Raw genomic sequence first — 27,587 nt, 5'->3', positions numbered from 1 at the left:
CGAAGTGAGTCAACAGTCTGCCTAAATTTTGTTGGTATTTCCCTCATTAACAATTCTTCTCTTTTCACATCTCTCTAAAAAATGTTACAGGAAGATGAAGAAGACTTTGGTGCAATTTAATACCATGCTTTTAATCTCCAGATCTTTGATTCAAAAGAGGAAACACTGCCAGGTAACAACCTTCTTCTCAGGACGAGGTGTACTGGAGGAGTTATTTCTGCTCTAATTAGAGAGAGCTGGTGACTGGGCGGGGCAAGGGCAGGGATGGCTTTAGACAATTTCCTGGAAATGATCTAAGAAGGTGTCCTTCACTCTCTGGCTGACATAAAGAAAGTACAAAAAAAAAGAACCACAGGGACTGGAGCCTTCTCTCCCTGGACAAATTGGCAAAGGTAGTACAACTGCAGCCGATGCATATGTCTCTGTACGTGAGCTTCTCTAGATTGCCCCACACAAGACATGAGCTTATTCCCTCTGTGGGATAACAGCAGCTTCCAGAGCTGCTGTTCTGCTCAATCTATAACGAGTCATTCATCTTTTTCTTTTAGTAGTGCAGTTCAGTTTCTGGTATTTTCCCAGTGACTGAAAAGCTTTTAATCAGTCTGCAGTGATCGTTCCCTGACCCCTTACAGCTACCTCAGGCTGCTGAAGTCCTTGGCCTTTTGGAAATCAACCTTTTGGGTCCATAGTTGGGGTGAGAACAGGATGGCAGTGACTTGAGAAGATGGAAAATTGTGTGCAGGAGAAAGCTGGTTCTGTCAAATGGACTGAATATATTTTGCACAAGCTATTAAAAAGAAAATTTGAAACAGGAACTCAGACCACTTATCCCTATAGCAGCAACAAACATCCCCATAGCTGTCAGCCTATTGAGGGGGAGACCCAGTACAGCTGCTGGCATGACTAGCAAAGGATGAGGCAGTTGAGGTCAGTGTTGCTGTTGGAAGACTGCAGAGGTTCCTTTTGCTAGGCCATGCCATGCCCAGAGCAGTGCTTGTTTCTGTTCCTCTTCCTGCTCCTTCCTACTTGGACAGGATCCAGCTTTTCTTTCTCCCAGGTAACCACAACAGCACAGCTCTTTTGAATCTGTTTCTGTTCCTTCAGTGTTTGCTTGCTGAGGTCTACATACACGCAGTAGCAACCATAAAGGTCTCAAAGTTCACCTGCTGCAAAGTTCCTCCTTTCCCCTGTTGCACAGCCCTGCCCTTTGGACTTTAGCATGCCTACTGTCTTTCTTAGCCCAACCCTCATAGCGTCCCATCCTGTCACACCGTTCTGCAACACAGACAAGCAGGACAGAGAGAGGGAGAGACAGAGACCCTTCATTTTAATCTCGGAGTAGCAATCAGGTGAGTGGGGCATGGGATGGGATAGGAAAGGGCAGAGCTACAAGGGTATCTCTCCAAACCCTTTAAATGGGTTCCTCTCCATGGACAAGTTCATCCGTCCATGTCCAGGCTTTGTTACCATATTCTTGGATGCTGAAGGAGGCAGGTGAATGTTTCTGACAGCTTCTGTGTGCTTTTGTTCTGAGACACATCAGATGCTAGGCAAGGGAGGAAAGGTGTGGCAGGGATGCTGGGCATGTGGTGAGGGCTCTTGCTGTTGAATTGTGTTGTGCAGGGGAGGTGGTGTTTCAGCAAAGCTAAAGTCTTTGTCTGGGTATCCCATTCTCAATACACTGTGGTGAGTCCCAAGAAGGCGCTGCAGCTCTTCTGTCATTTTATCTGCTGGAGCAGGACACCAGCTCCCACCCACCCACAGAGTGTGTCCCCAGAAGTAGCTGGAAGTGACCTCATATACATCTTTTCCCACCCCCATCTCCCTTTCATCTCCTAACAGCAGGAATTAGAGGAAAGAAAACGAAGGAGGTGGTCCCTGGCCAGTGGTGACACAGAGGACAGTCCCAACCAAGGAATGGTAAGTTGTCAAACAGTCATGGAGAGTTGGAGGCAGACCAAGACAGGCACTCAGAATGTTCTCCCTCCCCTATGCCTCCTCAACCCATGTTTGATAGCGAACAGAGCCCACATGTGTGCTGGAAACCTAGCAGCAAGAATACAGCTTAGCCGGGTGTAAAGAGCCTTCTAATAAACAACCATCTCAGTAGTTCAGTGATTCCCAGTCTTTGAGCATAGTCAGGCATCATAAAGTGGTCCTGAGGTAGAGTACTGTGTTCACAGCACTGGACCTGGTCTTTGGAGCTGGAAGGAAGACTAGTTTTGATAATCATGTTCTGTTGTGAAGGGTGGGAATGAGACAGTTCTGGACAAAATTATTTATGAAAGGTGTTTTAGAGGAAGAGAGGTATTAAAGGCTTCATAACAAGTTTAACCTGTATCAACTGCTGTAAGTAACACTGCTAACTAATATTATTTGTATGTTTAAACCAGGAATACATTTGCTATGATGTGTGTAGCAAGGAAATGTGAACTGACATAATCCAAATCCCAGATTTATTAGTAACAACAATGGGAATACTTAGCACTGGGTGCTCTTGCACTATCACTTGCTTCCTCAGGTGTGGATCCAGGGCTGTGGATTGTCACAAGCTCATTTCCTGAATACACCATTGAAAAGCTAGACTTAATGTCAAATACCTTCTTACGAGCAAAATCAAACTGACCAAAAAAGCCATGAATGTGTCTTTAGGCATTGGTGAGGGTTTATGTGGAGATGTTAGAATAGTATGCTGGTGAGGGAAGACTTACAGTGAGAAGAGTGTGCAGCAAGCTCACTGCCCTGGACTTCGAGAAAGCAGACTTTGGCCTCTTCAGGAACCTCCTTAGTAAGGTTTCATGGGATACAGTCCTAGAGGGCAGGGGGGCCCAAGACTGCTGGTCGGTATTCAAGGATCACCTGCTACGTGCTCAAGAGTGTTGCATCCCGACTAGAAGAAAGTGCAGCAGGAAGTCCAGGAGACCTCCATGGATGGACGAGGAGCTGCTGAGGAAACTTAGAGGGAAAAAAGAAGCTTATAGAAGGTGGAAGCGAGGACAGGTGGCCTGGGAAGAATATAGGAGCATTGCCCGGGAAGCTAGGGACCAGGTTAGGAAAGCTAAGGCCCAGCTAGAATTAAGTTTGGCAAGGGATGTAAAAGATAACAGGAAAGGATTCTATAGATACGTAGCAAATAAAAGACAGATTAGGGACAACGTGGGCCCTCTCCAGAAGCTATCAGGAGAACTGGCTACCATGGATTTGGAGAAGGCTGAGGTTCTTAATGACTTCTTTGCCTCAGTCTTCACCAGCAAATGCTCTGACCACACCACCCAAGTCTTGGAAAGCAAATGCAGGGACTGTGAGAATGAAGGCCTTAGGCCCACTGTAGGAGAGGATCAGGTTCGAGACCATCTTAAGAACCTGAACATGCACAAGTCCATGGGACCTGATGAAATCCATCCACGGGTCCTGAAGGAGCTGGCGAATGAAGTTGCTAAACCACTGTCCATCATATTCGAAAAATCCTGGCAGTCAGGTGAAGTTCCCGATGACTGGAAGAAGGGTGATATAACCCCCATTTTCAAGAAGGGGAAGGTGGAAGACCCGGGGAACTACAGACCAGTCAGTCTCACCTCTGTGCCTGCCAAAATCTTGGAACAGTTTCTCCTGGAAAACATGGTAAGGCACATGAAAAACAACGAGGTGGTTGGTGACAGCCAACATGGCTTCACTCAGGGGAAATCCTGCCTGACCAATTTGGTGGCCTTCTATGATGGAGCCACGGAACTGATGGACAGGGGCAGAGCAGTTGACGTCATCTACCTGGACTTGTGCAAAGCGTTCGACACTGTCCCGCATGACATCCTTGTCTCTAAATTGGAGAGACATCAGTTTGATAGATGGACCACTCGGTGGATAAAGAACTGGCTCGATGGCCGCACGCAAAGAGTTGTGGTAAATGGCTCGATGTCCAGTTGGAAACCTGTAACGAGTGGTGCCCCTCAGGGATCGGTGTTGGGACCGGTCCTGTTCAACATCTTTGTCGGTGACATGGACAGTGGGATTGAGTGCGCCCTCAGCAAGTTTGCTGACGACACCAAGCTGTGTTGTTCGGTTGATACACTGGGGGGAAGGGATGCCATCCAGAGGGACCTTGACACACTTGTGAGGTGGGCTGATGCCAACCTTATGAGGTTTAACCAAGCCAAGTGTAAGGTCCTACACCTGGGTCGGGGCAATCCCAGGCACTGCTACAGGTTGAGCAGAGAAGAGATTCAGAGCAGCCCTGCAGAGAAGGACTTGGGGGTGTTGATTGATGAGAAGCTTAACATGAGCCGGCAGTGTGCGCTTGCAGCCCAGAAAGCCAACCGTATCCTGGGCTGCATCAAAAGAAGCGTGACCAGCAGGTCGAAGGAGGTGATCCTGCCCCTCTACTCTGCTCTCGTGAGACCTCACTTGGAGTATTGCATACAGTTCTGGTGTCCTCAACATAAAAAGGACATGGAGCTGTTGGAGCGAGTCCAGAGGAGGGCCACGAGGATGATAAGAGGGCTGGAGCACCTCCCATATGAAGACAGGCTGAGAGAGTTGGGGCTGTTCAGCCTGGAGAAGAGAAGGCTGCGTGGTGACCTCATAGCAGCCTTCCAGTACCTGAAGGGGGCCTATAAGGATGCTGGGGAGGGACTCTTCCTTAGGGACTGTAGCGGTAGGACAAGGGGTAATGGGTTCAAACTTAAACAGGAGAAGTTTAGACTAGATATAAGGAAGAAGTTCTTTACAGTGAGGGTGGTGAAGCACTGGAATGGGTTGCCCAGGGAGGTTGTGGATGCTCCATCCCCGGCGATGTTCAAGGCCAGGTTGGACAGAGCCTTGAACCACGTGGTTTAGGGCAAGGTGTCCCTGCCCATGGCAGGGGGGTTGGAACTAGATGATCTTAAGGTCCTTTCCAACCCTTACGATTCTATGATTCTATGATTCTATGACTTTACTCCGCAGATATTAAAACCTACCAAAACAAAACCCCCAAATCTCACCTTTGTGTCTTTGGCTTGGTTTCCTTGTGTCTTAATCTGAGTAGTCTGTCTGAAATGCCCTGATGTTATATGCAGACATTGATGCTGAGAAACTGTGCTGCACTGGCCCATTTACTTCCTACCCTGCCAAATGCATGCATCATGCAAGGTGAAAACTAGTGAAAAATCAAAGCTCATTGGCCAGATACTCATTTGATTTACCCAGGTAGAGATCTGAGCTTCCTTAGGAACCTCCAAAATAGTGGTGTGCATCAAAGATCAGAATCAGGTCTTTATTTATGCTGTATCTCTCTTGAAAACTGCAAAACAAAAACGGCAGAAAAAAGAGCAGGAGGAAATGGCTCTTACCCTCCACCTGAAGTCCCTTCTACGCAGTATGCCAATCTTGCTAGTAAGGAGATGAGTCAAAGAAAGTCAAATGAGTAAAGTAAAATGAGAAAGTAGACTTTCCTATCACTTCCCCTTGTGGCAGTTGATTTATTTAGAAATTACCTACCTTTCTCTTCTTTGCAGACCCATGTCATATACTTGTGTATTAACACAGTGCCCTATTTGCAATGTTTCTGAATGTTGCATAGGTGGAAATCACTGGCTTTGCTCAGATGCTCAGTACTTGTTCTGGCCAGCTTTGCAAAGGCAGCTTTACCCAGTCTCAACAGAACAGCTCAGGGTTCACATGCTGTTTCACTGGTACCCCAGTGACTGACTTGCTCACTCTCTGTACAGGATGTGGGGCTGCTGGAGATCCCTGCAGAGCTTGCTGCCCTCCTGCGGATAGCTGAAGGTGAGGAATCCTCCCTTCTTCCCTCCTTTTCCTGCACTATTTTAGTTTATTTGCTTGTTTTCTAGCAGTTAAGTACGTGCTTGTTCTACCTGCTGCCTGTCACCTGGGAGGTATCTGAGTTATCATTATTGCAATGTAAATATGTTAAAGGCAAATGGTGTTGAGTATATTGTTTCCCAACATGACAGGGTGGAAAAGCAACTTGGGCCAGTGGGCAGAACTCCAGATTAAAATTCAATACTTCTGTCACCTTTTCGGCTCTTCTTATGAACTGTGCTGGTGGAACTGATGATGGTGATGGTGGAAAACTTTCGTCAGGGCTGTGTGACAGCAAGCTGGTCTCTTGCAGAGCTGAAGCCCATCTTTTTTCTACTCAAAAATCTTTAAGGAAATAGAAAGTGAAGAAGTCAAAAGTACAATTTTAGCACTTTCAAAGAAATATTTTTGGGTTTTCATTGAAAATTACTTCTTCAAAAGTAACTACTTTTAAAAATAGAAGTAGGTAGAAACAATGCAACCATTTAAGATGTAACAATCAAAGGAAATATTTTACTGGGGATGGAAAGTTTTTTTGTTTGTTTTCAAATTGCCAAAATACCACTAATTGAAATAATTTCCCAAGTGGTTGACCTGATCTTGAGCATTAAGTTATTTGCAGTTTTGTTTCCTCTGTAACTCTTTGTACAACCTATGTCTTTAAGTTGCACATAGGTTGAGGCAGGATCTGCCTCTTTATGTTGGGACAGCATCTAATAAAATGACAGCTGTGTCTTTGGCCTTCTGAATAGTACAGTAAAAGACACAAACAGGCAGAACAGTCTTGTGAATTGGAGCAGACTTTGTTGGATTCCCAAATACTGCATCCTTCAAAGCATACCCCTCTAGGGACTGCCACCTGGTCTAGTGAGCATGTTACCTAGAGTAGCTCAGGGAACAAACCACACTAAAACTGCTGAAAATGAAAGTATATGGGATGTAAAGAGAGGGAAGGAGGACAGTATCAGGGGGACACATTGGTTTGGAGATAGCGAAATGCACAGAAGCTGTGCAGCACTGAGAAATCCCTTCATTTAGGAAGGCATTTGCTCCTCAATTATCCATGATAAGCCCCTTATACAGTGCCTCAGCATGAAGACCTCTCATTTACTTGTTGACTGAAGAGTTGTCAGCAGTATCTCTGCACAGGCTCAGTGTTTCCTGCCTTATAAACTTTGCTTAACATAATTGAAACTCCAGGTGCTGACTGCCTTCTGGGTGTTACCCAGAGATAAGACTCTGAAAGATCAGAGCTGTAAAAGCTCACTTGAAGCTAGGCCTTGTAGTCTCAAAGAAGTGAGGCTGTGCCTGCTTCGGGGGTCTGAAGCATCAGGGGTGGACTGCATGAGTCTGGAGCCAGGGGGCTGGTACAGGTGCTTGGCCAAGGTTAGATGCATGTTAGCCATGTGCTGCATGGTGATCTCTGGCTGCCTTTCCAACTGCCACAACACAGGACCTCTTTCTCTTGCAGGTCAATACCGAGCACAGGCCAACCAGATAACTGAGGCATTGTCTCCTGAAATCAAGGTCAAAGATGATCTTTCCCTCCCACCAACCATCAACAGCTATCCTTTCTCCTCCTTCATTAAGTCATACTTCCAGGTGGGAACTCTTTCTATATCTCTTCATTGCTTCCTCACTGGGGAGACACACAGGTTCTAGCAACACCAGCAACAAACTCTGTACTTCCATCCTTTTGTTTCTTTGTAGAAGACAGATTTCCCAGCCCCTGGCCAGCCTCTGCAGCACCCTTTAACCCATCTGAATGCTGAGTACCAGGAGAGTGCGCTTGAGATCAACAAATTGGTAAGAGACATATTGCTCAGAAAGAAGAGAGAAGGCTCATAGGAGACCTTATAATAGTCTTCCAATACCTAAAGGGGCCGACAAAAAACCTGGAAAAGGGCTTCTGACAAGGGCCTGAAGCGACAGGACAGAAGGGAGATTGAGATGAGATCTTAGGCAGAAGCTCTTCCCTGTGAGGGTGCTGAGGCGCTGGCACAGACTTTTCCCAGAGAAGCTGTGGCTGCCCCATCCCTGGCAGTGTTCAAGGCCAGGTTGGACACAGGGGCTTGGAGCAACCTGTTCTAGTGGAAGGTGCCCCTGGCCATGGCAGGGGGTTGGAACTGGATGAGCTTTAAGGTCCATTCCTTAGATAGGATAGATATCAGATAGGATAGATATTAGATAGATAAGAATCTCTGACTCTATCTATCTTGATAAGGGCCTTGCTGAAGAACAGGTGGGCATAAGACAATGTTTTGAAGCCTTTACACATCAAGATGCTGGTGGTGGCTGCAGTCACCAAACACAGTATGTGAGGAGAGCATAATAAATTGCTCCTTCTGGGCACTGGAGCAGTCTGGCAGAGATCAATCAGCCACTTAGGGTTGCTGTGTTCTTGGTGAGGCGTAGATGAGCCACAGATCTGTAGGATCAAAGTGCCTGGTGAGGTAGCCTCTGAATTTGGCAGAACATACAGCAATTAGAGTGCTAAGCCTTAGTTTCCCAATATTCCAGATTCAGTAGCATTGACAGTATAAGAGATATCTGTCTTCTCGAGCACTTTTTTTATCTGTCAGTCATAAAAAAGTTAAATTTAACCCAGATCTTTTCCGTGATGTGGCTTATATTAAACATGTTGCTTATATCTCAGCTAGACAGTTGTGTCAGTACACAACAGGGGACAATGAACTGTTGTATAAAGGCTGGAAAGAGGCAGGGACTACGTCATGAGGAAAACTACACCTGCAACCACACCCTAATGCTGTAGCGTTTGTGTGAGAGGCTTGGCGTTACCTCTGTGAAACACAAATTTCTTCTTAAAAATTGTAATGATGACTCTGAAAACAGAATGAAACTTCAGATTATTTCTAAGTAAATCTGCCAATCATTTTGACAATAACATGTAATTCAAATCAGCCGGTTAGCAAAGGTAATACCTAAACCCAGTCTCTTGTTTTGTCCTAATGATCACAATTACAGAAGAGCACAAGCTTCAACAAAATCTCCTGAATAGGACTGTTTAAGCAGACTACTGTTATTTTTCCTGAAGATTGAAGATAATTTTTATCCATTGCTAATAAAAAGAATAAAATAGCTATTTCTTTGGCAAGGGCTATAATACAAAGAATTCCATGAGAATTAAACAACCACCATCTCCTGTTTTTCTCAGTGGATCTCTGACATGCTTACTACCATTAGGTTACTAACTCTTTTAAGAAGTGTTGTTCTCTGAGAAAAAGATAGGCCATCACTCATGAGTGTTCTTTCTAAAGCTGTCTATGGCACATTTTTTGGGGAAAAAAAAAAAAAAAAAAAAAAGAAGTCTAATGACATATTGAGGTGTTGAGGCTGAAAGAAATTGTTCTGTCCTGAAGGGTGAGAAATATAAATTACAAAAGCTTCTAAGATGCTGATATGCATAGGCAAGAAGCTGAATCATTGCTTGAGTCTGTTGAGATGCCACATCTCATACCATTTGGTGTAATATTAACCACACCAAAGTCTTTTCAACATTCAGTTGTTAGTGTCTCCTCATGTCTGGCGCTCTCAGCTTTTCACAAAGCTCAGCTAAGCATCAATTTCTTTTATATATTTTCACAGCTAGGCAGCCTGTGGGCTCAGACACAGTAACAAAGAACCTACAGTGACTTCCTTGTGTACTTGAACTCTGCCTAAAGAAGGGGAAGTATTTTGCCCAAGAACAAATTTGGAGTTAGAGGCACAACTAAGAAGAGGCTGAAGTCAGCCTGACTTTTAATCAGGGTCCAATCTCTATGAACGCTGCCCCCAGATTCCCAGAACTTGGGTGGTGCACAAAACCTGAGAACAGATCTCAACCTCAGTGTTGGCTTCTCTTCTTTTAGGCTCACAAACACCCTGTGTCTACAACCCAAGTTGTCATCTTACAACACAGTTTGTGACAGAGGGTTGCAGCCAGAGCTCTCTCTTTTTTTCCCCTGGGTACTTCTAGATTTTGCGGTTCATTGGTGACAGGAATCTCCATGGCTGGCAGGAGGTGCTTCTGGGCAACTACATTGCTGGGAGAGGTTTGAATAATGTGGCTCTGCGCGATGAAATCTTCAGTCAGGTGGTTGCCCAGGCATGGAAAAACCCAGACATGGAGCGAAGCCAGCGAGCGTGGGTCCTGATGGCAACTTTGCTGAGCTGCTTTGCCCCTTCACCAACACTGGAGAAGCCATTGCTGAAGTAAGGAGGAGAAAAGACCTAGCTAAGCTTTCAGTAAGGATGAGAGATGAGCAGTGTGCTAAATGCAGTTGCCTTTTCCTAGATTTGTGTCAGATCATGGCATGGAGGGCTACAATGCCGTCTGCCAGCGCAAGATCTTGACAGCAGCACAGTTCACAGAGACAGACTCTACAGTCTCTCGGGCTTACCCTCCCACTCAGCTGGAGTGGATTGCGAACCAGAGGAAAGGGAAGATGGTGCTGGATGTTCATACCTTTAATGGTAACTTGTGCTTCTGCCCTTCTGCTATCTTCTAGACCCTGAGGACTTTTCCAGTGCAGAAATGAGCACTCGGAAAATCCTTCCCTCAGCTTAGTAAAGTGGGATCAGAACACCGATTGCTTCTGCCTGGTACAGCCAGGGGGGATACAAGCATCTGAATCTAGACCCAAAACTCCCAAAGTCTGGGCCTGATGAGACCTGCTACTCAGGCTGAGGGATGAGATTCCTCTGTGATTGGGCCCATCTCAACAGAGGGCTGTTCTGGTTGTGTATCTCTATGGGTCTAGTTTTCCTGTTATCTATTACTGCACAACAGCAACTGCTGCCTTTGTCAGGGGCCTTCTGCCTTTCTCCCTTCTCGAATGTGGCTTATTCTGCCTCTTGAGTGATCAGAAGCTCTGTGAATTGAATGCAGAATATCCCTGCTCTGGCTCCTTTGTGGCCCAAGTGAACCAGGACACTACACAGGTTTTCAGCTGTCAGGTTAGAAATGCCAACCTGTGCCATCAAACAGTTATTTTGGATGTGAATGTGCTCATGTAGAGCCCTCCACGTGTTTTCAGTCCTCCTGTGGCCCCATTCAGGACTATCCATCTGGGCTCTGCCTGTGTCCTGTGGAGCTTAGGTGTTGCTTTGGGTACTGCTGGGCAGGCTGCCTGTACTAACTTTCTTTTCTGTGCTAGACGAGAAGTTCTCAGCTGAGGTGGAGTCCTGGATGACTGGGGAGCAGTATGCAGGCTGGATCCTGAGTGCAAGGTACTGCCAGAGGATGGGAGAAGATCTGGGGGTGTGGAAGATGCTGTCACTTGTTCTAAGGTTCAGACTGGTCAGGGCTGCAGGCTAGAATTTATATGGTTAGCTGTGGAATAGCCGCTCTTTTACCCATTCCATCTTGTCATCTCACTTTCACCCTTCCATCTGTGTGCATAAGCTGCAGGTCTCTTTAGAACAGAGGAATCACTGGCATGATCTGTCAGAGCAGCTTCAGAGAAAAAAATGGAAGAAAAAAAGGTATCTTGAGTATTATCTTGAGTAATTCTAGTTTTTTCCTGGCCCTGGGCACTTAATAGTTAATTTGCACCTTAAATCATAACGACTTAAGCCAGGATAGACAAGGCGAGAAGAAACTGAATCCAATGTTTTCCTTTCTCTCTCTTTCCCCTGCCTATCATCTGGACACCTTTTCTCTCCTTGCTTTCCCTGTTACCAGGGGCTGTGATAAGAAGTCTAGAGGATGGTCTATCTCCATGTTTACTGGCAACACATGGCAGGACCTGCTGGGCTGTGACTTTGTGCTGGACCTCATTGGAGAGATGGAGAAGCCCAGCAGCCTCTCTCAGTCTTCAGCTGCGTACCCCATCACTCCTGAAAGGGACAGAAGTTTCCTCCAGAACTCTGACCTGGCTTTGTAAGTCATCTAATGCTCCTGTCCCATCACTTGTGGCCCTGTCACCAAGTGGCTTGTCTTTCTCTCAGCACTGTCCTTTGTACTGTCCTCATCTCATTTTCCTCTTCAACAGGATCCCTCCTGCTCCAGGCATCCAGGCCCCTACCTTCCCACCACCTAGCCTGCCTCCAGAATTCAACAATCTCCATCCAGGTAAGCTCTTGCCCAGGGCTGTGGATGGCACTCAAAAGGCCAGAGCAGAGCAGAGGGTGATTCTTCTTGATGTAGAGGTCTACACTCCAAAAGGAAGGTCTACACTCCAAAACATGACTGTCTAACAGGGAGTGAAGGCAGGGGAATGTTCCTTACCTGCCTTGTTACCAGACTTCTCTCTGCTCTTAGATCCAAGATTCAGAGATGACCTGAGCACCCCTGTAGGCTTGGATCACTATGTGGATGATCTCTTCAGCACTGTGCTGCAGCAAGGCTCCAGAGTACCAGTAAGTCCCTCGATGTTCCCTCTTTCTTTCTGCAGCATTCCTGTCCCTATGTCTCCCTCAAGCATCCGTCTGCCAATTCACTCTGCCTCTGCACAGCTGAGATACACCTTTGGGTGGCTCTCTCTGTGAAGTCCATCTCTCTGAGCTCAGATAACTGTCTTGTCTTGATGCAGGATATGGAGAACAGGGAAATTCTGACTGGACGCATGAAAGGAGGTGGGAAGATTGGACCCACACAGAGAGGAATCTTTCCTTCTGCAGGTCTGTAAGGGGATGGGGACAGCTGAGAACACCTGTGGGGCTTCAGTGAGCACAAGTCAGGGAGTCTCTTAAATGCTCATATTGCATGGGTTCAGCTGATTCATGAAGAGCATGAATCAGGTCATGAGAAGAGCATGTAGGTCATTAGAAGTTGCACTCCTCAGGTGCTGGAAGACAGATGCTTTGGGGAAGGTGTTACGTCATGGTACCACCTTTTTCTGCTTTTAATTTCTCTCTCTAGTTAGTCTTGGGGTCAATGCAACAGGTAGCTTGTTTCTAACCCAGGCCACTTCTTCCCAAGGCCAATACTCTTATGTCCTGTATTCACCTTCTATTCACCTTGTGCATTCACAAAATAGTTGCTGCCTTTCTCAGGGAAGGTTTAATCTTATTGCTTCCTTACAGACTTTCCCATCATCTCTAGTTATTCCTTAAGTTAGTAAGTCTTGAACCCTACAGAGGTTCTGGTTTGTGTATTTGATTTCTTTACTTTTCCTCATTTCTGTGGTGCTAAGACTCAGGTGTTTTCGGTAGGGTAGAGTCAAACACCAAGATATTAATAGCACTGAGAAATCTGCGTGTGTAGGAGCACAGCCAGTGATTTCAGAAAGGTGGCAATGTCCTTTTCAGATCATTACTGAGACTGGGACTGGTTTTGGCTATTGTAGAGGTTCTGAGGCATGATAAGCTCTATTACAGATCACCAGCCTGAGGCCAGGTTGTCAATGAGGAATGTGAAGATCTCTCCATAGCATTCTGGACCATGCTCACTGGCAAGGACATCATGATTCAGTAGACCTGTGCTGTGTGCTGACTCACTCCTAAGACTAATCTCTGTGCCCCTTCTTCTGCTGGCTTTGCCCTCAGTGGGATTTCTGTTTTGTGGCCTCATGTTGGGCTTGACTGCTGAGAGCAGAGGAATTCCTTTCTCCCCACAGTTCCTTCACATGATACACAATGCCACCCAGGCCACGGCTTATTGTTCATTCATCCTTGCTACATGGTGCGAAGAGTCTGATATGAATGTGGTAGTCCCAGAGATATTTGCCCATCCCTCAAGAGAAACCCTTAGCTATAATCATACATAGGCAGGAGTTATTTATGTACTTAGTCATGAGAGATTGTGGTGTCCTAAGCTAGGCTGCAGAGGCAGAGTCTGCAGTGCTGCTATTGTAAAGTCTGGCAGGCCACATGTTTCTCTTGGTTTCCTTTTCCCACCTGAGTTTTGATGTGTCCTGCTGTGCGTGAAGAGCTAAACCATTCAAATGTCCCTGTAGTTAGTGCATGGGAGGAGAACAAGAGGTACTCGGCCTATGTGATGTGCTCTGCGGGATCGATCAGGGCTTTCTCATCTGCTATTCCCCAAAAGCACTGTGCTTATGGTCTTTTGCCTCAAGGCTTCTCTGGAGTGACTCAAGCACCAGTTTACCAGCCTATGCCTTCGATGATGGGGGTGCCAGCAGCCATGCCTATGATGCCAGCAGCTGGTGGGATTGCACCTATGCCAGGTAATAATACAGTGTTTCAGTAACTGTACAGGGGAAGAGATGGAAGGGTGGGTGTTGTAATGTGGCCTGTGCATTCAAATGTCAGGCAGTGCACAGTGAACACTCAGCTCTGGGGTGATGCTCAGCCACTGTGGGCAATGATTGCCTGTGGGCTTTTGCAGATGTATGTGTCTTCCACAGCCATGGTTATGCCCCAGCCTGTGGTTCCAGCTGTAGATCCCAATCAGTTAGCAGCACAGCAGCAAGCCTTTATCAACCAGCAAGCAATGCTCATGGTGAGTGGAAGGGACTGGCTGGGAGAGGGCCAGCAACAGGGGCAGGAAAATGAACTAGTGAATGTGCTGGGAAAAGGTTTACCATGCTCTCCTCCTGCCTTAGTGCTCTGTAATACTCTGCTCATGTGCTGGGGGTTAGCTATATAAAGTTGGGATGATTTAAGACTGAAAACTGGGAACCCCCTTTTTGACCCTTTGTGTACCTGGGGACGCTGAGGCACCACAGGTGAGCAGGGACAAGAGCAGGACCCGAGAAGCCTCAGCTGTAATTCCCATGTGTTTTTAAGCTGGGATTTGCCACAGATGCAGATCTGCAGTGTTCTGCTTTCTGTATGAAGCCTTGTGAGTGCATGGGTGTCCCAGGCTGCTCTCACTGATAGCTGAGTCTTCAGGGTGTTCTTAGGAGCTCTGAATACTTGGCTAGGTACAGACTCCCCGGGCAGGCGCTGTCCATAACACTCGGAAATTTCCGGCTGACTATGTAGACGTTCTGTGATTACCAGTGAAAGAATGGGACAGTCTGACTGATAGCTGGTGGTTTTGTGTAGCCTAGAGCTCACGGACATTGCAATTCCTTCCTCCAGGCCCAGCAGATGACCCTTCAAGCCATGAGCATTTCCCAGCAGCAACAGCAGCAGTGGCAACAATCTCTTGAGAAACCAAGGCCAAGAGTCTCAAGTTCACCACAAGCCCAAGCCCCAGCTCCAGCCTCAGCCCCAGTCCCAGCCACTTTCCCAAAACCTAAGAAGCCTGCCAGCAGCCAAAATGCTGCTCCATCACCAAAGGCTCCAGAACCACCAGCTAGGGAAGAAGAACTGGTATGAGAAACAAACAGTAATGATGAGTTTGGTTTGAATTTCGTGATTTGTGTTTACTCTGCTTCCTTTCCAGTGTGGTAGTGGTTTGGCAGAGAGCAGAGCAGAGCTATGCTTACCTGTCATACTGAGGCCTTTCAAATTCTGCTTGCTGAGTCTTTAAGACACAGGATAAAATCTTGGTGGCCTTAGCTTTGGTTTGGATGAAATGTTGGCCAATTAATTCCCAAAATTCATCACTCTAAGGTCTTTATCTTCCAGCAAGCTGTCTTGGGCCTCTAACATGCTCTTCTTTCTCTGGACTTAGTTGATGATTCCTTGGGTCAGAGACTGATCTCTTGGGACAGTCCCAGAATGGGGAGTTCTAGATTAGATCTTGCAAGGCAAGATCACCTCTGACCTTAAGGGCACTATGGAGGTATCTGCTGGCTAGTGCTGACTAACCATGTTGTGAACTGTGTGCAGGTTTATGACTACATGGAAGACCAGTTCTCCAGCAGTAAAGATGATGACTATCCTCGTGAAACCTTCCAGCAGAAGAAAGACTATTTTCAGAAAATGGGTGAGCATCTACCACTCTGGGAATTTTACTCATCCCTAGCATAACAATGTATTTTTGTCTCCCTGTGTGGAACCCAGCAGGAGCTGCTGGTGCTGAGTGTAGCAGCAGTTTTGGGTGCCTGCTCAGCTGGCTACAATTCAGATTGTGAGGTGCTGTGTGGCCAGTTTTCTAGAGGTTTTTGGGCTTGTGACTGCCATACCCTCCTTTGCCTCTAGGCATCTGCTGACTGATGCAAGCGTGGGAACTATGTCATCAGTGCTAGGTTTTGGCTGTGGGTTTAATTGACTCAGATCCCCCCTTCTATGTAGGAGAGCAACAGATCCGTGTTAAGAAAGTCAGTCCTTCCAAAACCTGGACCCCTCCAGCAAATCCCCAGCCAAAGCAGGAGAATGAAGAGGAGCAGAACAGGAAAGAAGAGAAGCCTGACCCTGAAACAGAGGCAGGTAAGATGCTCTGCAGTAGAGACCCAGGCAAGCTGACAAGCAGGAACTTTCCAGGGCATCAGGCCAGGTTATAGCCAGAGGAGGAAAGGATCTGGCTCATCTGGGAGTCTGCATCTTGACTGGATAAGAGAGAGACAAGGCCCTGAGCTTTGGGAAGTGGGATCCCAAAGCAAGGACGTTCAAGGCCATGACCTCAGCTTTGAGGTGTAAGAGAGGGAGCTTCAAATAAGATAAAGGCATTTTTCCTGTGTTTTTGCTGGTCTGTTGGTTAAAGCTGTTATCCCCAATAGCTCCTGCTCCACCTTTGCCACCTCCTGAGCCAAAGCCAAAAAACCAGACACCAAAAGTAAAGAAGGAGCCACCACTAGTGAAGGCTTCGGGCCCCGAGTTGCGGCCTGCACCCAGCCGGGAGATCCGCAACATCATCAGAATGTACCAGAGCCGGCCAGCCCCCGAGCCCCAGCCCATCGAGCCTGTCAGGTGAGAGCAGGATCCACCCAGCGTGCAGGAAGGAGATGAGTGGGACTATATCCCACTGCCACATGGCTCCATTGTGGCCCCAAAACTTCTGCAGCCCCTGTAACTGTCTTCCTCATTTCCTTCCAGGAAAGTATCCAAGCCATTTATGAAGAAGAACGACCCCAAAAATGAGGCTCTGGCCAAGCTGGGAATGATGAACCTCCCATCTCCCAAATCAGTGAGTTCTTATCTCTCTGGTCACCTTAAGAGCTCAGCAGAGACAGTCTGTATATCCAATCTCCAGCAGTTTGGGAGCTATCTGGTAGTGCAGCATCAGCCAGCTAATGTTGTGTTAGGTTACTAGAGAGCTGTGAGCTCTTACCGCAGTAAAGAGCTGCCATCCTAAACTGGTTTCAATCTGTAAAGTTGCTTGAGGTCCTGAAGAAAAGGTTCCTGAAGCAGCAAGTTCTACTGTGGTATGTTTAAGGCCTATCTGGAATCAAGAAACTCATGTTCCCCACATTTGGCACCAAGGTGTCCCATTAATGTCTTTTTTCCCCTCCCTAACTGGAGGCTTCAATCTCAAATACTTGGTTCTCTGCACCTGGATTTGGTTGATCTTCCACTGTTTGTAGATGTTATGTTGATTTAAAGGTCCTGTTCACACAGATCTTGCTTCCAGGGTTGAACTGCTGCCCTAGAGATGATTTAGAAGGACAGCACAGTAATGCAGAGAAATCAAGTGATTTTGCTGTCTTGCAGCCATCCCCACTGCCACAAGAGAAGAGATCACCTCCACCTCCCAAGCCCAAGCCTGGCTCAACTTTCAGCTCTATCAAGGAGAAGCAGTTGCCTCTCCAGTCCGCCTTCAGCCAGGGGAGTACCCCACCAGGTTCCCAGGCCCCTCCTGCTCCCCCTCTTCCCCCACCATTGCCTTCGCCTCTCCTGCCTGAGCACCCAGGCAGGCAGGAATCCTCAGGGAAGGGTGAGTATTGACTTCACCCAAGTGGCATTTGGTAGCAGGGAGGGAATGTGGTTGGAATCAGCTCAGTGGCCCGGGAGAGTCTCAGCACATGTTCTGTCATTGGGCAGCTGGCCGAAGACTGAGTGGGGTGCCTGAAATCAGAGACTGTCATAGTTCCACTCTGGCCCAGTAGTCAGCATGGCACTTCCCAGCTCACACTGTTTCCTTTCTTCCCTGTGCAGCGCAGAATGTCAGGCACAGATGATGAAGCAGGGGCTGGGCTTCTCTGGAAAATGCAACTCAAACCAGAAAGGACCTTTAGGCTACAGCTGTATCAAGGTCCACTTCTCAATATATTTTATTGCTTACCTGAAGCATAATTACTTTATCAAAGCTGCAATTCAACGTATGAACTTTAGACTAGGGAGGAATGGGAAACCAGGTGGTGTTTTACCTTCTAGAGCCTCTGGAGGGTCCTTAGAGACAGGCTGAGGAATGAGGGAGTGTCCTTCTGAGAGCAAATGAGAGTCTGGAAGGCCTTGGACATTGACCATAAAGTGACATGAAGAGTGTCTGGATACTGCCCACCTAAAAAATGGCATAGCTAATGCTTCTCAGCAGTAATTTGACAGTGTTATTCAGTCTTAGGTTTTGCCTCTGAATTTCAGTGGGAACCTCCCACAGGTTATGGAGACATAATTAATTGTATATTTTGCTGCTATTTTGGATACATGTATCAATGTATTTCAAGCTGTTTAAAACTCCCATCAGCATCACATTTTATAACATACAAGGAAGTCAGCCAAACACATTATTGAAGGACTTCACCCTGCAGCAGCTTCCCTGATTAAAGAATTTCCCTGATTCACTCTGTGTCTGTTTTAGAACATGTTTCTTTAGGAATGCCTGTGAAAGTAAATCAAATTAACTGGATTAGCCTGAAAAATTCCTACATGCTTTTGAATAGGGATATAGAAGCAGCTGAACCGCTGCTGCATAGTAGTAGGATCTACTACGTTTCTTGGCTAGGATCTCTGAAGTTCTGAAAGTTGGAAGTGCTTAAATGAAGACATTCCTACCTCAAAAAGCAACGCCTTTGAATGGTTGCCTTCAAACTGAGCCTGTCTTTAACAGCTCTCCTGCAGAGAGAAAATCCACTGCAAGTCCTGGGTGCCTTGAACCAGAACCTTACAGTCTGCAAGCTCAGGGGAGAACTTTTATGTCCTTTTGAAACCTTTTACAGACTTTTTATAGTGACATAAAGTGAAACTTGCATCCTCAACTTTAAGCACAGGGGTAGTATTTTGCCTGGAATGCTGTTTGCTCCCTGTCTCTGGAGTGTTTCTATTATAAACAATGAACTTTGTGGCTTATACAGCAAGTATACATGCTACCAGAAATGCTAGTATTCACATGGTGTCTGTTTTGTGCATGCACTCACATTAGCTGATCACTGAGAACCTTCAAGAGGGTTCCTATCAGTAATCCTCAGGTATAAGGCACTGTCCCCTTTCTCTTGGTAGGTCTTTGGCAGGTGGAAAGGTGACCCTGTGGTCAGCAAAGCCCATCTTCATGGCTCTTTCTTCTCACACAGATGCTGCTGTAAGAGTAGTAGAAGATGATGGTATCAAGACCCAGCTGTACAAGCTCACTAGCAGTGTCAGCTTTTCCTATGTCAACCCAGCCTGGAAAATCTTTCTGCGCAAAGAGGTACAATTCATTAGCTGAGGGCTGGCTATGGGGGGAGGAAACTGGTCCCACATTTGGTTAAAATAATTTTTTGTCACAGGCACCCAGTGTGACATAAGAGCATAGAGACCGGAGTCAGAATCATGAGGATCTCAGGGAATCTAGATCCTCCTCTGCCTTACTGACTCTTATGTCTCAGTTTCCCTACCTGTCCTTTTCTTCTTCTGCAAAGCACCAAGAAATCAACAAATAAAGTAAATCTGTTGTTAACTGGTGCTTTCCTGTTAAAATAGTACAAATGCGTTTAAAATCAAGTATTGGAGAGTGCACTGAACTGACCAGGGTTCATCCAACGGTCCCACCACTTTATTACTGGTCCTTCACTCCTGGCCCTTCTGTTCACATTCAGTGTCTCTTCCCTGCCTGTCCTTGGAGATGAACTTGCTCCTCTCTGGGATGCTATTTCTGCAACATCTGTAAACATCTGTAACACCACTATTGTCTTTATCCGCCTCTTGTAGGTGTTTTACCCCAAAGAAAACTTCAGTCACCCGTATTGTCTGAACCTGCTGTGTGAACAGGTATGTGCTGCTGTGTGACTCAAGGCCTGTTGTCTCTCTGGTGACAAAACACTCCATAATTACACTGCATATGTTGCTGTCGCTTCAGCATCTCTACTGGTGTTAGTCCCTTCTCCAGGTCCATCCAGTCAAGCCCCTGTTCACTCCTCTCTGAAACTATTTAACAGCCTCAGATGCTCCAAGACAATCAGATGTGGCCTTTTCAGTGGAAGCCTTTCTGTTTCCTTCCTTTGCAGATCATACGTGACACCTTCTCTGATTCCTGCTTTCGCATCTCCAGGGAAGAGAAGCGCAAGATGAAAGATCTGCTGAGTAATTAACAGCCCCATCATTCCTGTGCCCATCCCAGCTTTTGGTTTGAAATGAGAAACTTGCCTCCAAGCCCTTTCTTGCCAGGCAGGACTTAGGGCAGAGGAGAAATGTTTGTCACTGCAGCAAGAAAGCACATTTTTGTGTGCTGTGTAGTGCAGTGTAGGAATGCTTGTTTAACTCCAAATGGCCAGAAACTGGCCTTGAAATTTCTCTGAGCCAGAAAAACTTATTTCTGATATGTTTATTGTGGGGAGAGGGAGCTGAGGCCCAAGGATGGGATTTTGAGTTGTCTCAAAACACAACTGTCTTCTTTGACAGGAGCTTCATGGAGAAGGGGTGAGAAACAAGTAGTAGACTGGTGTGTGCAAGTAATGTAGTAACCTTTCACCTCTGCATGTAGTTTGCTGTAATCACCAAGGAGGGCTGGTGGGAATGAGTCCCTGGGCAGAGGGACACTTGGCATCTTTGTCTTACTGAGAAAGTATCTGCTCTGTATCACTGATAGTGGAGTTCCGGGTTGGCAACGATGTCCAGTCCATTCAGGAAGATGGGATAAAGAAGAGGATTGTACTGGCTGCTCGGGATAACTGGGCTAACTATTTCTCCCGCCTTTTCCCAGTTCATGTGAGTTTTTATCTTCTCACCAGACCCTTTAGCTGTGGGGCTCTAATTCACCCGGGATCTCTTTCTGTCTCCTTGCTTGGCCACACATCACTCATTTTTCTGTGCCTTCTGTACTTTGCTGGATTTGACACCACGGTCAGCTCAGGGCTTCCTTCATGGTATATGTGGCAGCATCTCCTTCCCCTGCTGCATCCTGTCCATGTGGGATAGAGCCTTTGATGCTCTTTCCTGCATTTTCCTTACAGGGTGAAAATGGAAGTGATGTCCAGATCCTGGGTGTTTCTCACCGGGGCATACGGCTGCTGAAGGTGGTGAAAGCAGCTGGCTATAATCCTGAGCACCTGAAGATTCTTTGCAGCTACTGGTGAGCAAAAGGGCACTGGTTGCTGCAGGGTGATAACTTGTCACTTGTAGTATGCTTTCAGAGTGTTAGGGGGCAAATCGAACAGGTCAACTGAAAATTCCCTGTTTGTGCTGTACTCTATAGGAGTGTCCTAGGCCAGTTGTGACTCACTGACCCTCCTTCTAATGAGTTTGGCCTTTCCCTTTCCTTCCTACCTTGTGCTTTACCTTACAATAAGTGAGTGCTGGGTGTGAGTCAGCTCCACGCCTGGAATGAAAGTCAGAGTGATACAGTAAAAGCTATGAGCAGCCGATGGTCCTATTACAGTAGTACACTACTGGTGAAATGCCACCCTTGGAGCATGCTGTGGCCCATCTCCATTCTCAGAACGAGCTCCCATCCCCATGATCTGCATCCCTAGCTCTGGGAGAAGGAGTCTGAGCATGCTGGCTGTGTTCTCAGTTTTGCAGACGTGCTGTCAGTGGAACTGAAGGGCAGCAATGCCCTGGTGTTCTCTCTGAAGACAGAGCAGCTCTTCCTGCACTCTCCGAAGGCTCCGTGCATCAAGGCCTTGGTGGAACTCTTCATGCAGGAGCTGAGGCAGGTGAGGGAGCAGGTGTGGTGCAGTAGGGAATTAAGGTGGTTTCCCACATGGACTTGACAGGGTCCACAGGGTGATATGGTTTGAGTCCTTCACATCCTCGGGATGAGATTTGACCTCCCCATTGCTTTTTCCCCAGGATACCAACTACGTCATTGCTCTGCGCAGCTACATTGTGGATGACAAGAGCCTTCTTAGCTTCAAGAAGGGTGACCTCATTGAGCTACTGCCTATGCAAGGCGTGGAGCCAGGTGAGGGAGTTTGTTGAGATTGGCAGGAAAGGTGGGGGCTGGGTTCAAGGGCCTGCTGGACCCATAATGCTGAGAAGCTCTATGTGCTGCTGTCAAGTAAACCAGAGGAAAGCAGACTTAAGGGCTGGCAGAGTCAGCCTTCAGTTCTGCCATTCTCTGACCACAACCTACCTTGTTCCAGCTGTCAAAGTTATAAGGAATGTTATCTTAGAATGTGGGAAAACCTGGTCAGTCTGATGCTCTTCTTTGCCAGCAGAATGCCTCACTGCTTATTTCTCTTTGTAGCTGCTGTGATTCCTGACTCTTCCTCCATTGTTTCTGCAGGCTGGCAGTTTGGCTCCACCGGTGGCCGCTGTGGTATTTTCCCAACCAGCCTGGTGCAATTGGCTGCAGCACCTGATTACCTCAGCACTAGCATGGACAGACGTGGAGGGCTGTGGAAGAACATGAAGTCTTCCTCGGAGAGCAGGAACACCAGCAGGGAGGTGAGTTGTCTTTGGGGAACTTCTAGGGGGTACAGCTGGGTTCTGTGGGAGCTGCCAGGTTTGGTCTGTGTCCCGGTAGCATCTGATCTTGAAGGTTAGAGGGAAGACTATTTAATCCTTGCAGATGGAGACACTCAAATACTATTATAGTGGGAGGGGGAGGCACTAAACACAGACAAGGCCTTCCCAGGGCTGGCAGGTGAGGAGAATACACACTGCAGTTCCTCAGCTGACTTTTTAGGGTGGATTTGGTGCCTATCTCTGCAGAGTTCTGCTCCCAGCCTAACATCAGAACCTGACAGCATCATGTTAGTCCCTGCTGGTGATCATTATACCATGATTGACTTTGCCACAGCCTACTTCCGAGAAGCTCAGTCCATGTGAGTAGGCTGTAGTCCTTCCTGAACAGGCGTACATGTCTGATCCACCAAGTCACTGCTGGGGGTATTTCTTGGATTGTATGTTCCCTCTCCTCTGTCTAGGCAGGGACTGAAGGGGATGGCTGCTGAAAAGAAGAGTATAGCTGATCTGGTCCAGCACACCAAGGTGAGCCCAGTCTTTCCCCATGGCTACAGCCAGAATCCCAGCTCCAGCATTGCCTCTAGATTTGCTCCCACAACAAAAGCGCAGAGGGCAGATCCTTGGCTGCAGTGTCTGGAGAAGCATAGGTGCTTCCTACTCCTGAGTCCTGCCTGCAACACGCTGGGAGCTTGTGTCTTCATGAAGCCTGCAGCACAGCTCTGTGTGATCTGCCTCCCCAGTTTACCCTTGCATTCTGCCCTGCAGGTCCCAATCCAGGAATCTTTGCTCCGGTACTCTGATAGAGAGCTCAATGAGCTTGCTGCAAAGAACTTCAAGAGTAAGTACCGCCCTAAGACACAACACTGCAGAGGCTGGAGCCGGGGTGGCCTTGATGGGCCACACATAGGCATCACGGGGCCCAGAGCGGGGAAGAAAAGCTGTGAGAGGAGTGCCCCTCCTAAAGCATTTCTGCAGTTATTAACTGCTGAAAGCATCCTGTCAAATGTGCTTTGCCTCGCGTGCGAAGTGTCCAAGAACACACGCTGCCGGGGCCAATGCCCCACGGATTACACATGTCCAGTGCAAGCCCCAGAATAGCCTGTGAAGCAGGAAAGCTTTCAGAGCATTTTCTAATCTACTACCTGCCTCGTGGCAGGATCACCTCTGCTTAGACCTAAATGCCAGCCTTTGCCTTGCAGCTCTGATGCAGTTCATGGGAGATCAAGCAAAACTCAAGAACCAAAATGAGGTTGAACGCATCTATGAAATCCTTCAGGTTTGTGACCTTTCCCTGGGCAAGGCACTGAAGCACCAATGGGAATGAAGGGCCATGCTGGGAAGGCAAAGAACAGGGAGAGCCATAATGCAACCTCCTAATTGAGAAAGGGAGCCAAAACAGAGAGGCTGATTAAAAACCATGGGGCAGAGGGGTTGCATGTAAATGGTTTCCCTGGATATCACTGTCTGGATGAGAAAACAGCTTGCCTCTTCTTCTCTGGGCCTAGATAGTGCTAGAGACCAGAGGCTGCAAAGCCCAAGCTTTACGCCAAATCGGCAGAGCTCTGAAGCTGAGAGATGAAGGGCACAGGGATGATCTGGGGCCTCTCTGATGCTGTCTTTTCCTCTCTGAATGCAGCTGTGCAAAGAGAAGGAGAGTTTGCATGACGAGGTCTACTGCCAGGCCATCAAACAAGTCACTCACAACCCTAACCAGTGAGTACAAGCACTGTCAGGAGAACTGTCTGCCTTGCTCCATGGGCAGGGGCAGGCTGCCCACTGCCGGGGTATGGTCTCCAGGTGCTCAGATGCTGGGGATTTGCTGAACATTCAGGAAATTCAGCCAGTCACCAGCTTTGGCATTTTCACTTCAGCGGAGATTTGTCCTTTTATCTCTGGGTGCCAATATATCTGAGCACTGATAAATATTCCTAGTAGCTCCCAGTAATGGTGCTGCTCAGAGCCCTGATTTCCTCATCAGAGTCCTTGGGAATTGATACAATAGTTAGGAACTGGCTTGACCCCACACCACCCTGCAACAGGGCAGCAGTAGCATCAGAGCAGCCCTGACTGTTCCCTTTCTTTGTTTGCTGTTAGAATAACTAAGTCAACCCCTTCCTCAGTCAGAAAACTGACCAACAGGCACCACCTCATTTTCTGCCACCTGCCATAGGTGTTCAGAAGGACTGAGGCTCACTTTAAGCTGCTTGGAGCAGGAATTGTCTTGTTCCAAGGTGCCCACAGATCTTTCTCTTCTACAGGGAGAGTGTGCTGCGTGGTTGGTTGCTCCTAAACCTGCTAACTGGGTACTTCCTCCCTTCCAACATCCTGATGCCCTATGCCACCAAGTTTCTGCAGCTAGCCAGCGATGATCCGTCTAGCATGCACCATGGTATGACTGTTTCTGTGTCCTGTAAAATAAATGTCTGCCCCCTTGTTACTAAGGCCCAGTGGTCAAGGAAAGAAAACAGGATCCAGGCAGGGACATAGTCCAAGGGGAAAATCTCCCTTATCTTGTTAGGCAGGAGAAATGAGTACCCCATACTGAGGGAGCTGAGCCTGCAGACAAGAGTCTGCTTTGTATTTCTAGTCTTTCTGTTTGCAGAGGTCATTTCCCCTTGCATCTTCACCCAGGCAAGGTGGAATTGTGTCTCTGAGGCTTAGCTTAGCCCTGTGGCTTAGGCGCAGTTTGACACCTAGACCTTGGGGGAAAGCCAGGCTGTGGTCTTCCAGAGTCATCAGCTGGGAGGTGCTTGGATTGGACTCCTGCCAGAGAATAGGTTCTAGTTCTCCCACCCTGTCATTCCTCTGTACCCCTACTGCCTTGAAGGCTGTCTGGAGCTGCTCCCTCATGATTTGGATGTGTCCGGGCAGAGTGCAAGATGAGGTCGTCTCTTTGCTCTCCTAGCAGCAGCCCTGGGTTAAATTCAACACAGGCAGGATGAGCCAGCACCATAGCAGACAAGGCTTAATCCTCTGTTTGGTTCAGCACATGAAGCTTTATCCTTTTCCTGCAGAAATAGCCAAGATCTGTCAGAGCAACCTGCGGAAAAATTTAATGTACGGGGGCCGTCGCCACCTTCCCTTCCCTGTGGAGATGGAGGCATTGCTGGTATTGAGGGGCAGAGAAGTGGGATGCTGGGAAGAGAGGGAGGGCAGAAGCTTCCCATAAGAACCTCATGCAACACTCCCAGATTGGGGAAGAGTGACTGGAAAGCTGCTTGGTGGAAAAGGACCTGGGGTTGCTGATTGACGGAGCTGAACATGAGCAGCTTGTGCCCAGGCAGCCAAGAAGGCCAGGAGCATCCTGCCTGTATCAGTAATCGTGTGGCCAGCAGGACCAGGGCAGTGATCATCCCCTTGTACTGGGCACTGGGGAGGCTGCACCTTGAATCCTGTGTCAGTTCTGGGCCCCTCACTGCAAGAGAGACATCGAGGTGCTGGAGCGGGGCCAGAGAAGGGCACCGGAGCTGGTGCAGGGCCTGGAGCACAAGTGTGATGAGGAACGGCTGAGGGACCTGGGGGGTTTAGTCTGGAGAAGAGAAGGCTCAGGGGGGACCTTCTCGCTCTCTGCAACTGCCTGAAGGGAGGATGGAGCCAGGAGGGGGCTGGTCTCTGCTCCAAGTAACAAGCGATAGAGCAAGAGGAAATGGGCTCAAGCTGTACCAGGGCAGTTTAGATTGGATAGTGGGAACAATTCCTTCCCCAAAGGGTGCTCAGGCATTGGAACAGGCTGCCCAGGGCAGTGCTGGAGTCACCATCCCTGGAAGTGTTCACACACCGTGTAGCTGGGGCTCTCAGTGCCATGGGTTAGTGGTGGCCTTGGCAGCACTGGGGAACGGTTGGACTTAATGATCTTAAAGGTCTTTTCCAACCTGATTGATTCTATGATTCCCAGGAAGTGCCATGGGCAGTTTTACAGCAGTGGTTTGTGTTCCAAGAGAGGAAATGAAGTGTGTGCCCGTAAGGGGATTGGGAAGTGCAATGCCATGGAGTAGGTAGGGATATGGGCAGTGGAAGGCTGAGATAAGGAGGAAGAGAGAGCAACAATTGTGGGGCTGATGGGATCATGCATGTCTTGCTGCCTAAAGACTGTCCTTTGCAGAGGGGGCGCAGTGCCCGCCGGCTGGTGATCCTGCTGCCTGGAGGCTTGGAATACCTCACCAGGATCAAGACATTCACTGTGAGTTTTCTGCTTTGAATTTCTTTGTTGACCTGGACTCAGAGCCACAGAAGGGAACTCCTTTATCTGTCAAAACCCTGGGCTTGGCCTGCGCTTTCCATAGTGCTGTGATAGTTTCCCACTTACTTCCTAAGAATCCCTGGAGTCACATATCTCTGCAGGGCCTGCACAGTGCCTCATGCCGCTCGCTTCCTTGTGCAGTGGCCAGAGCCGTACTGCTGCCCTCCAACAGGCCCAGTATGTCTGACTGCTTTGGGGCTGCACTGGGCTTGCCCAGCTATAGTATTTATTTGCTTCTTTCCTTGTTTCAGGTGGCCAAGGAGCTCTTGCAGGAGATCTGTGAGCAGATGGGGGCAGGTGAACAGGAAGAGATAGAGGAATTTGTTCTTTTTGCCACCAGGAGTGACAGCAATAATCTCGGCAAGTAGAGACTAGCATCTGGCTTCTTTCTTACAGCAGTTTCTCCAACAGGGAGAACCATGGCTACTGTCGCCACACCATGAGTGACCTTCTCTCTGTGTAAACACATAGATAAAGCGGTGAGGCCGATAAGATCAGAGGAGTATCTTCACGATTACCTGCTGGAGGACAGTTTGGTCGCTGTGACTTTACGCAGGCTCATCTGGAGGACCCCTCTACACTTTGAGAACAACATTTATATAGATGTCCATTATGGACAGGTAAGCAGCAAGACCAGTGTGTGCACCAGGAACCTCCCTAGCAAGGCTCCCTAGCAGGGACAGCGTTAGTGACCAGGCCCTTCGGAATGTCCCAAGGGGGCTGAAGAAGTAGGAGGGCTTTGGCTGATGGGCTGTGTATGCAGTTTCTGGGAATGACCATTAACTGAAGCTCTGGATGCAAGGAAGGCAGCGTGTCTGTAGCCCTAGCCTATGAGCTGTGCTGTTCCAGACAAGGATTGTGCAGTTCTGCATGCTCTTCCTGAGCCCAGAAAGCCTTTGCTTTTGTGTTACCAGCCTGAGCTGGATGTGCTGTCAGCAAGGCAGGATGTGGGTCTCTGCAGCCTGGCATTGCCCAGACCTGCCTATACCTTCTGGCA

The 27,587-nt window shown here is 47.9% G+C and overlaps 1 protein-coding gene across 2 annotated transcripts in view; it reads left to right on the top strand.

Annotated features, from left to right (window-relative positions):
• The window catches only part of MYO15B (myosin XVB), a 32,744-nt gene that overhangs the window by 1,130 nt on the left and 4,027 nt on the right, over positions 1-27,587 (top strand). Inside the window, exons 2-39 of one of the 2 annotated variants that reach the window (XM_030505787.1) lie at positions 91-172; positions 1,843-1,920; positions 5,703-5,760; positions 7,268-7,398; positions 7,507-7,602; positions 9,773-10,008; positions 10,091-10,269; positions 10,953-11,025; positions 11,480-11,677; positions 11,790-11,869; positions 12,059-12,156; positions 12,330-12,417; positions 13,815-13,925; positions 14,106-14,200; positions 14,785-15,018; positions 15,481-15,577; positions 15,886-16,020; positions 16,311-16,500; positions 16,627-16,717; positions 17,242-17,464; positions 19,038-19,153; positions 19,654-19,713; positions 19,950-20,025; positions 20,531-20,649; positions 20,895-21,013; positions 21,455-21,596; positions 21,733-21,844; positions 22,169-22,329; positions 22,597-22,709; positions 22,812-22,875; positions 23,116-23,188; positions 23,550-23,626; positions 23,987-24,063; positions 24,609-24,739; positions 25,365-25,459; positions 26,453-26,530; positions 26,842-26,950; positions 27,062-27,210. In XM_030505787.1, coding sequence (XP_030361647.1) covers positions 95-172; positions 1,843-1,920; positions 5,703-5,760; positions 7,268-7,398; positions 7,507-7,602; positions 9,773-10,008; positions 10,091-10,269; positions 10,953-11,025; positions 11,480-11,677; positions 11,790-11,869; positions 12,059-12,156; positions 12,330-12,417; positions 13,815-13,925; positions 14,106-14,200; positions 14,785-15,018; positions 15,481-15,577; positions 15,886-16,020; positions 16,311-16,500; positions 16,627-16,717; positions 17,242-17,464; positions 19,038-19,153; positions 19,654-19,713; positions 19,950-20,025; positions 20,531-20,649; positions 20,895-21,013; positions 21,455-21,596; positions 21,733-21,844; positions 22,169-22,329; positions 22,597-22,709; positions 22,812-22,875; positions 23,116-23,188; positions 23,550-23,626; positions 23,987-24,063; positions 24,609-24,739; positions 25,365-25,459; positions 26,453-26,530; positions 26,842-26,950; positions 27,062-27,210 — 4,440 coding nt within the window. In that variant the 5' untranslated portion in view covers positions 91-94. Of the gene's footprint in view, positions 1-90; positions 173-623; positions 1,350-1,842; positions 1,921-5,702; positions 5,761-7,267; positions 7,399-7,506; positions 7,603-9,772; positions 10,009-10,090; positions 10,270-10,952; positions 11,026-11,479; positions 11,678-11,789; positions 11,870-12,058; positions 12,157-12,329; positions 12,418-13,814; positions 13,926-14,105; positions 14,201-14,784; positions 15,019-15,480; positions 15,578-15,885; positions 16,021-16,310; positions 16,501-16,626; positions 16,718-17,241; positions 17,465-19,037; positions 19,154-19,653; positions 19,714-19,949; positions 20,026-20,530; positions 20,650-20,894; positions 21,014-21,454; positions 21,597-21,732; positions 21,845-22,168; positions 22,330-22,596; positions 22,710-22,811; positions 22,876-23,115; positions 23,189-23,549; positions 23,627-23,986; positions 24,064-24,608; positions 24,740-25,364; positions 25,460-26,452; positions 26,531-26,841; positions 26,951-27,061; positions 27,211-27,587 lie in introns of those variants that run through there. The other variant, XM_030505788.1, reaches the window with a different exon arrangement.

Source organism: Strigops habroptila, chromosome 14 (assembly GCF_004027225.2).
Source record: "Strigops habroptila isolate Jane chromosome 14, bStrHab1.2.pri, whole genome shotgun sequence".
Classification (NCBI taxonomy): Eukaryota; Metazoa; Chordata; class Aves; order Psittaciformes; family Psittacidae; genus Strigops; species Strigops habroptila.
Note: the sequence above shows the minus strand (reverse complement) of the source record. Positions and strands in the feature narration are given on the sequence as shown.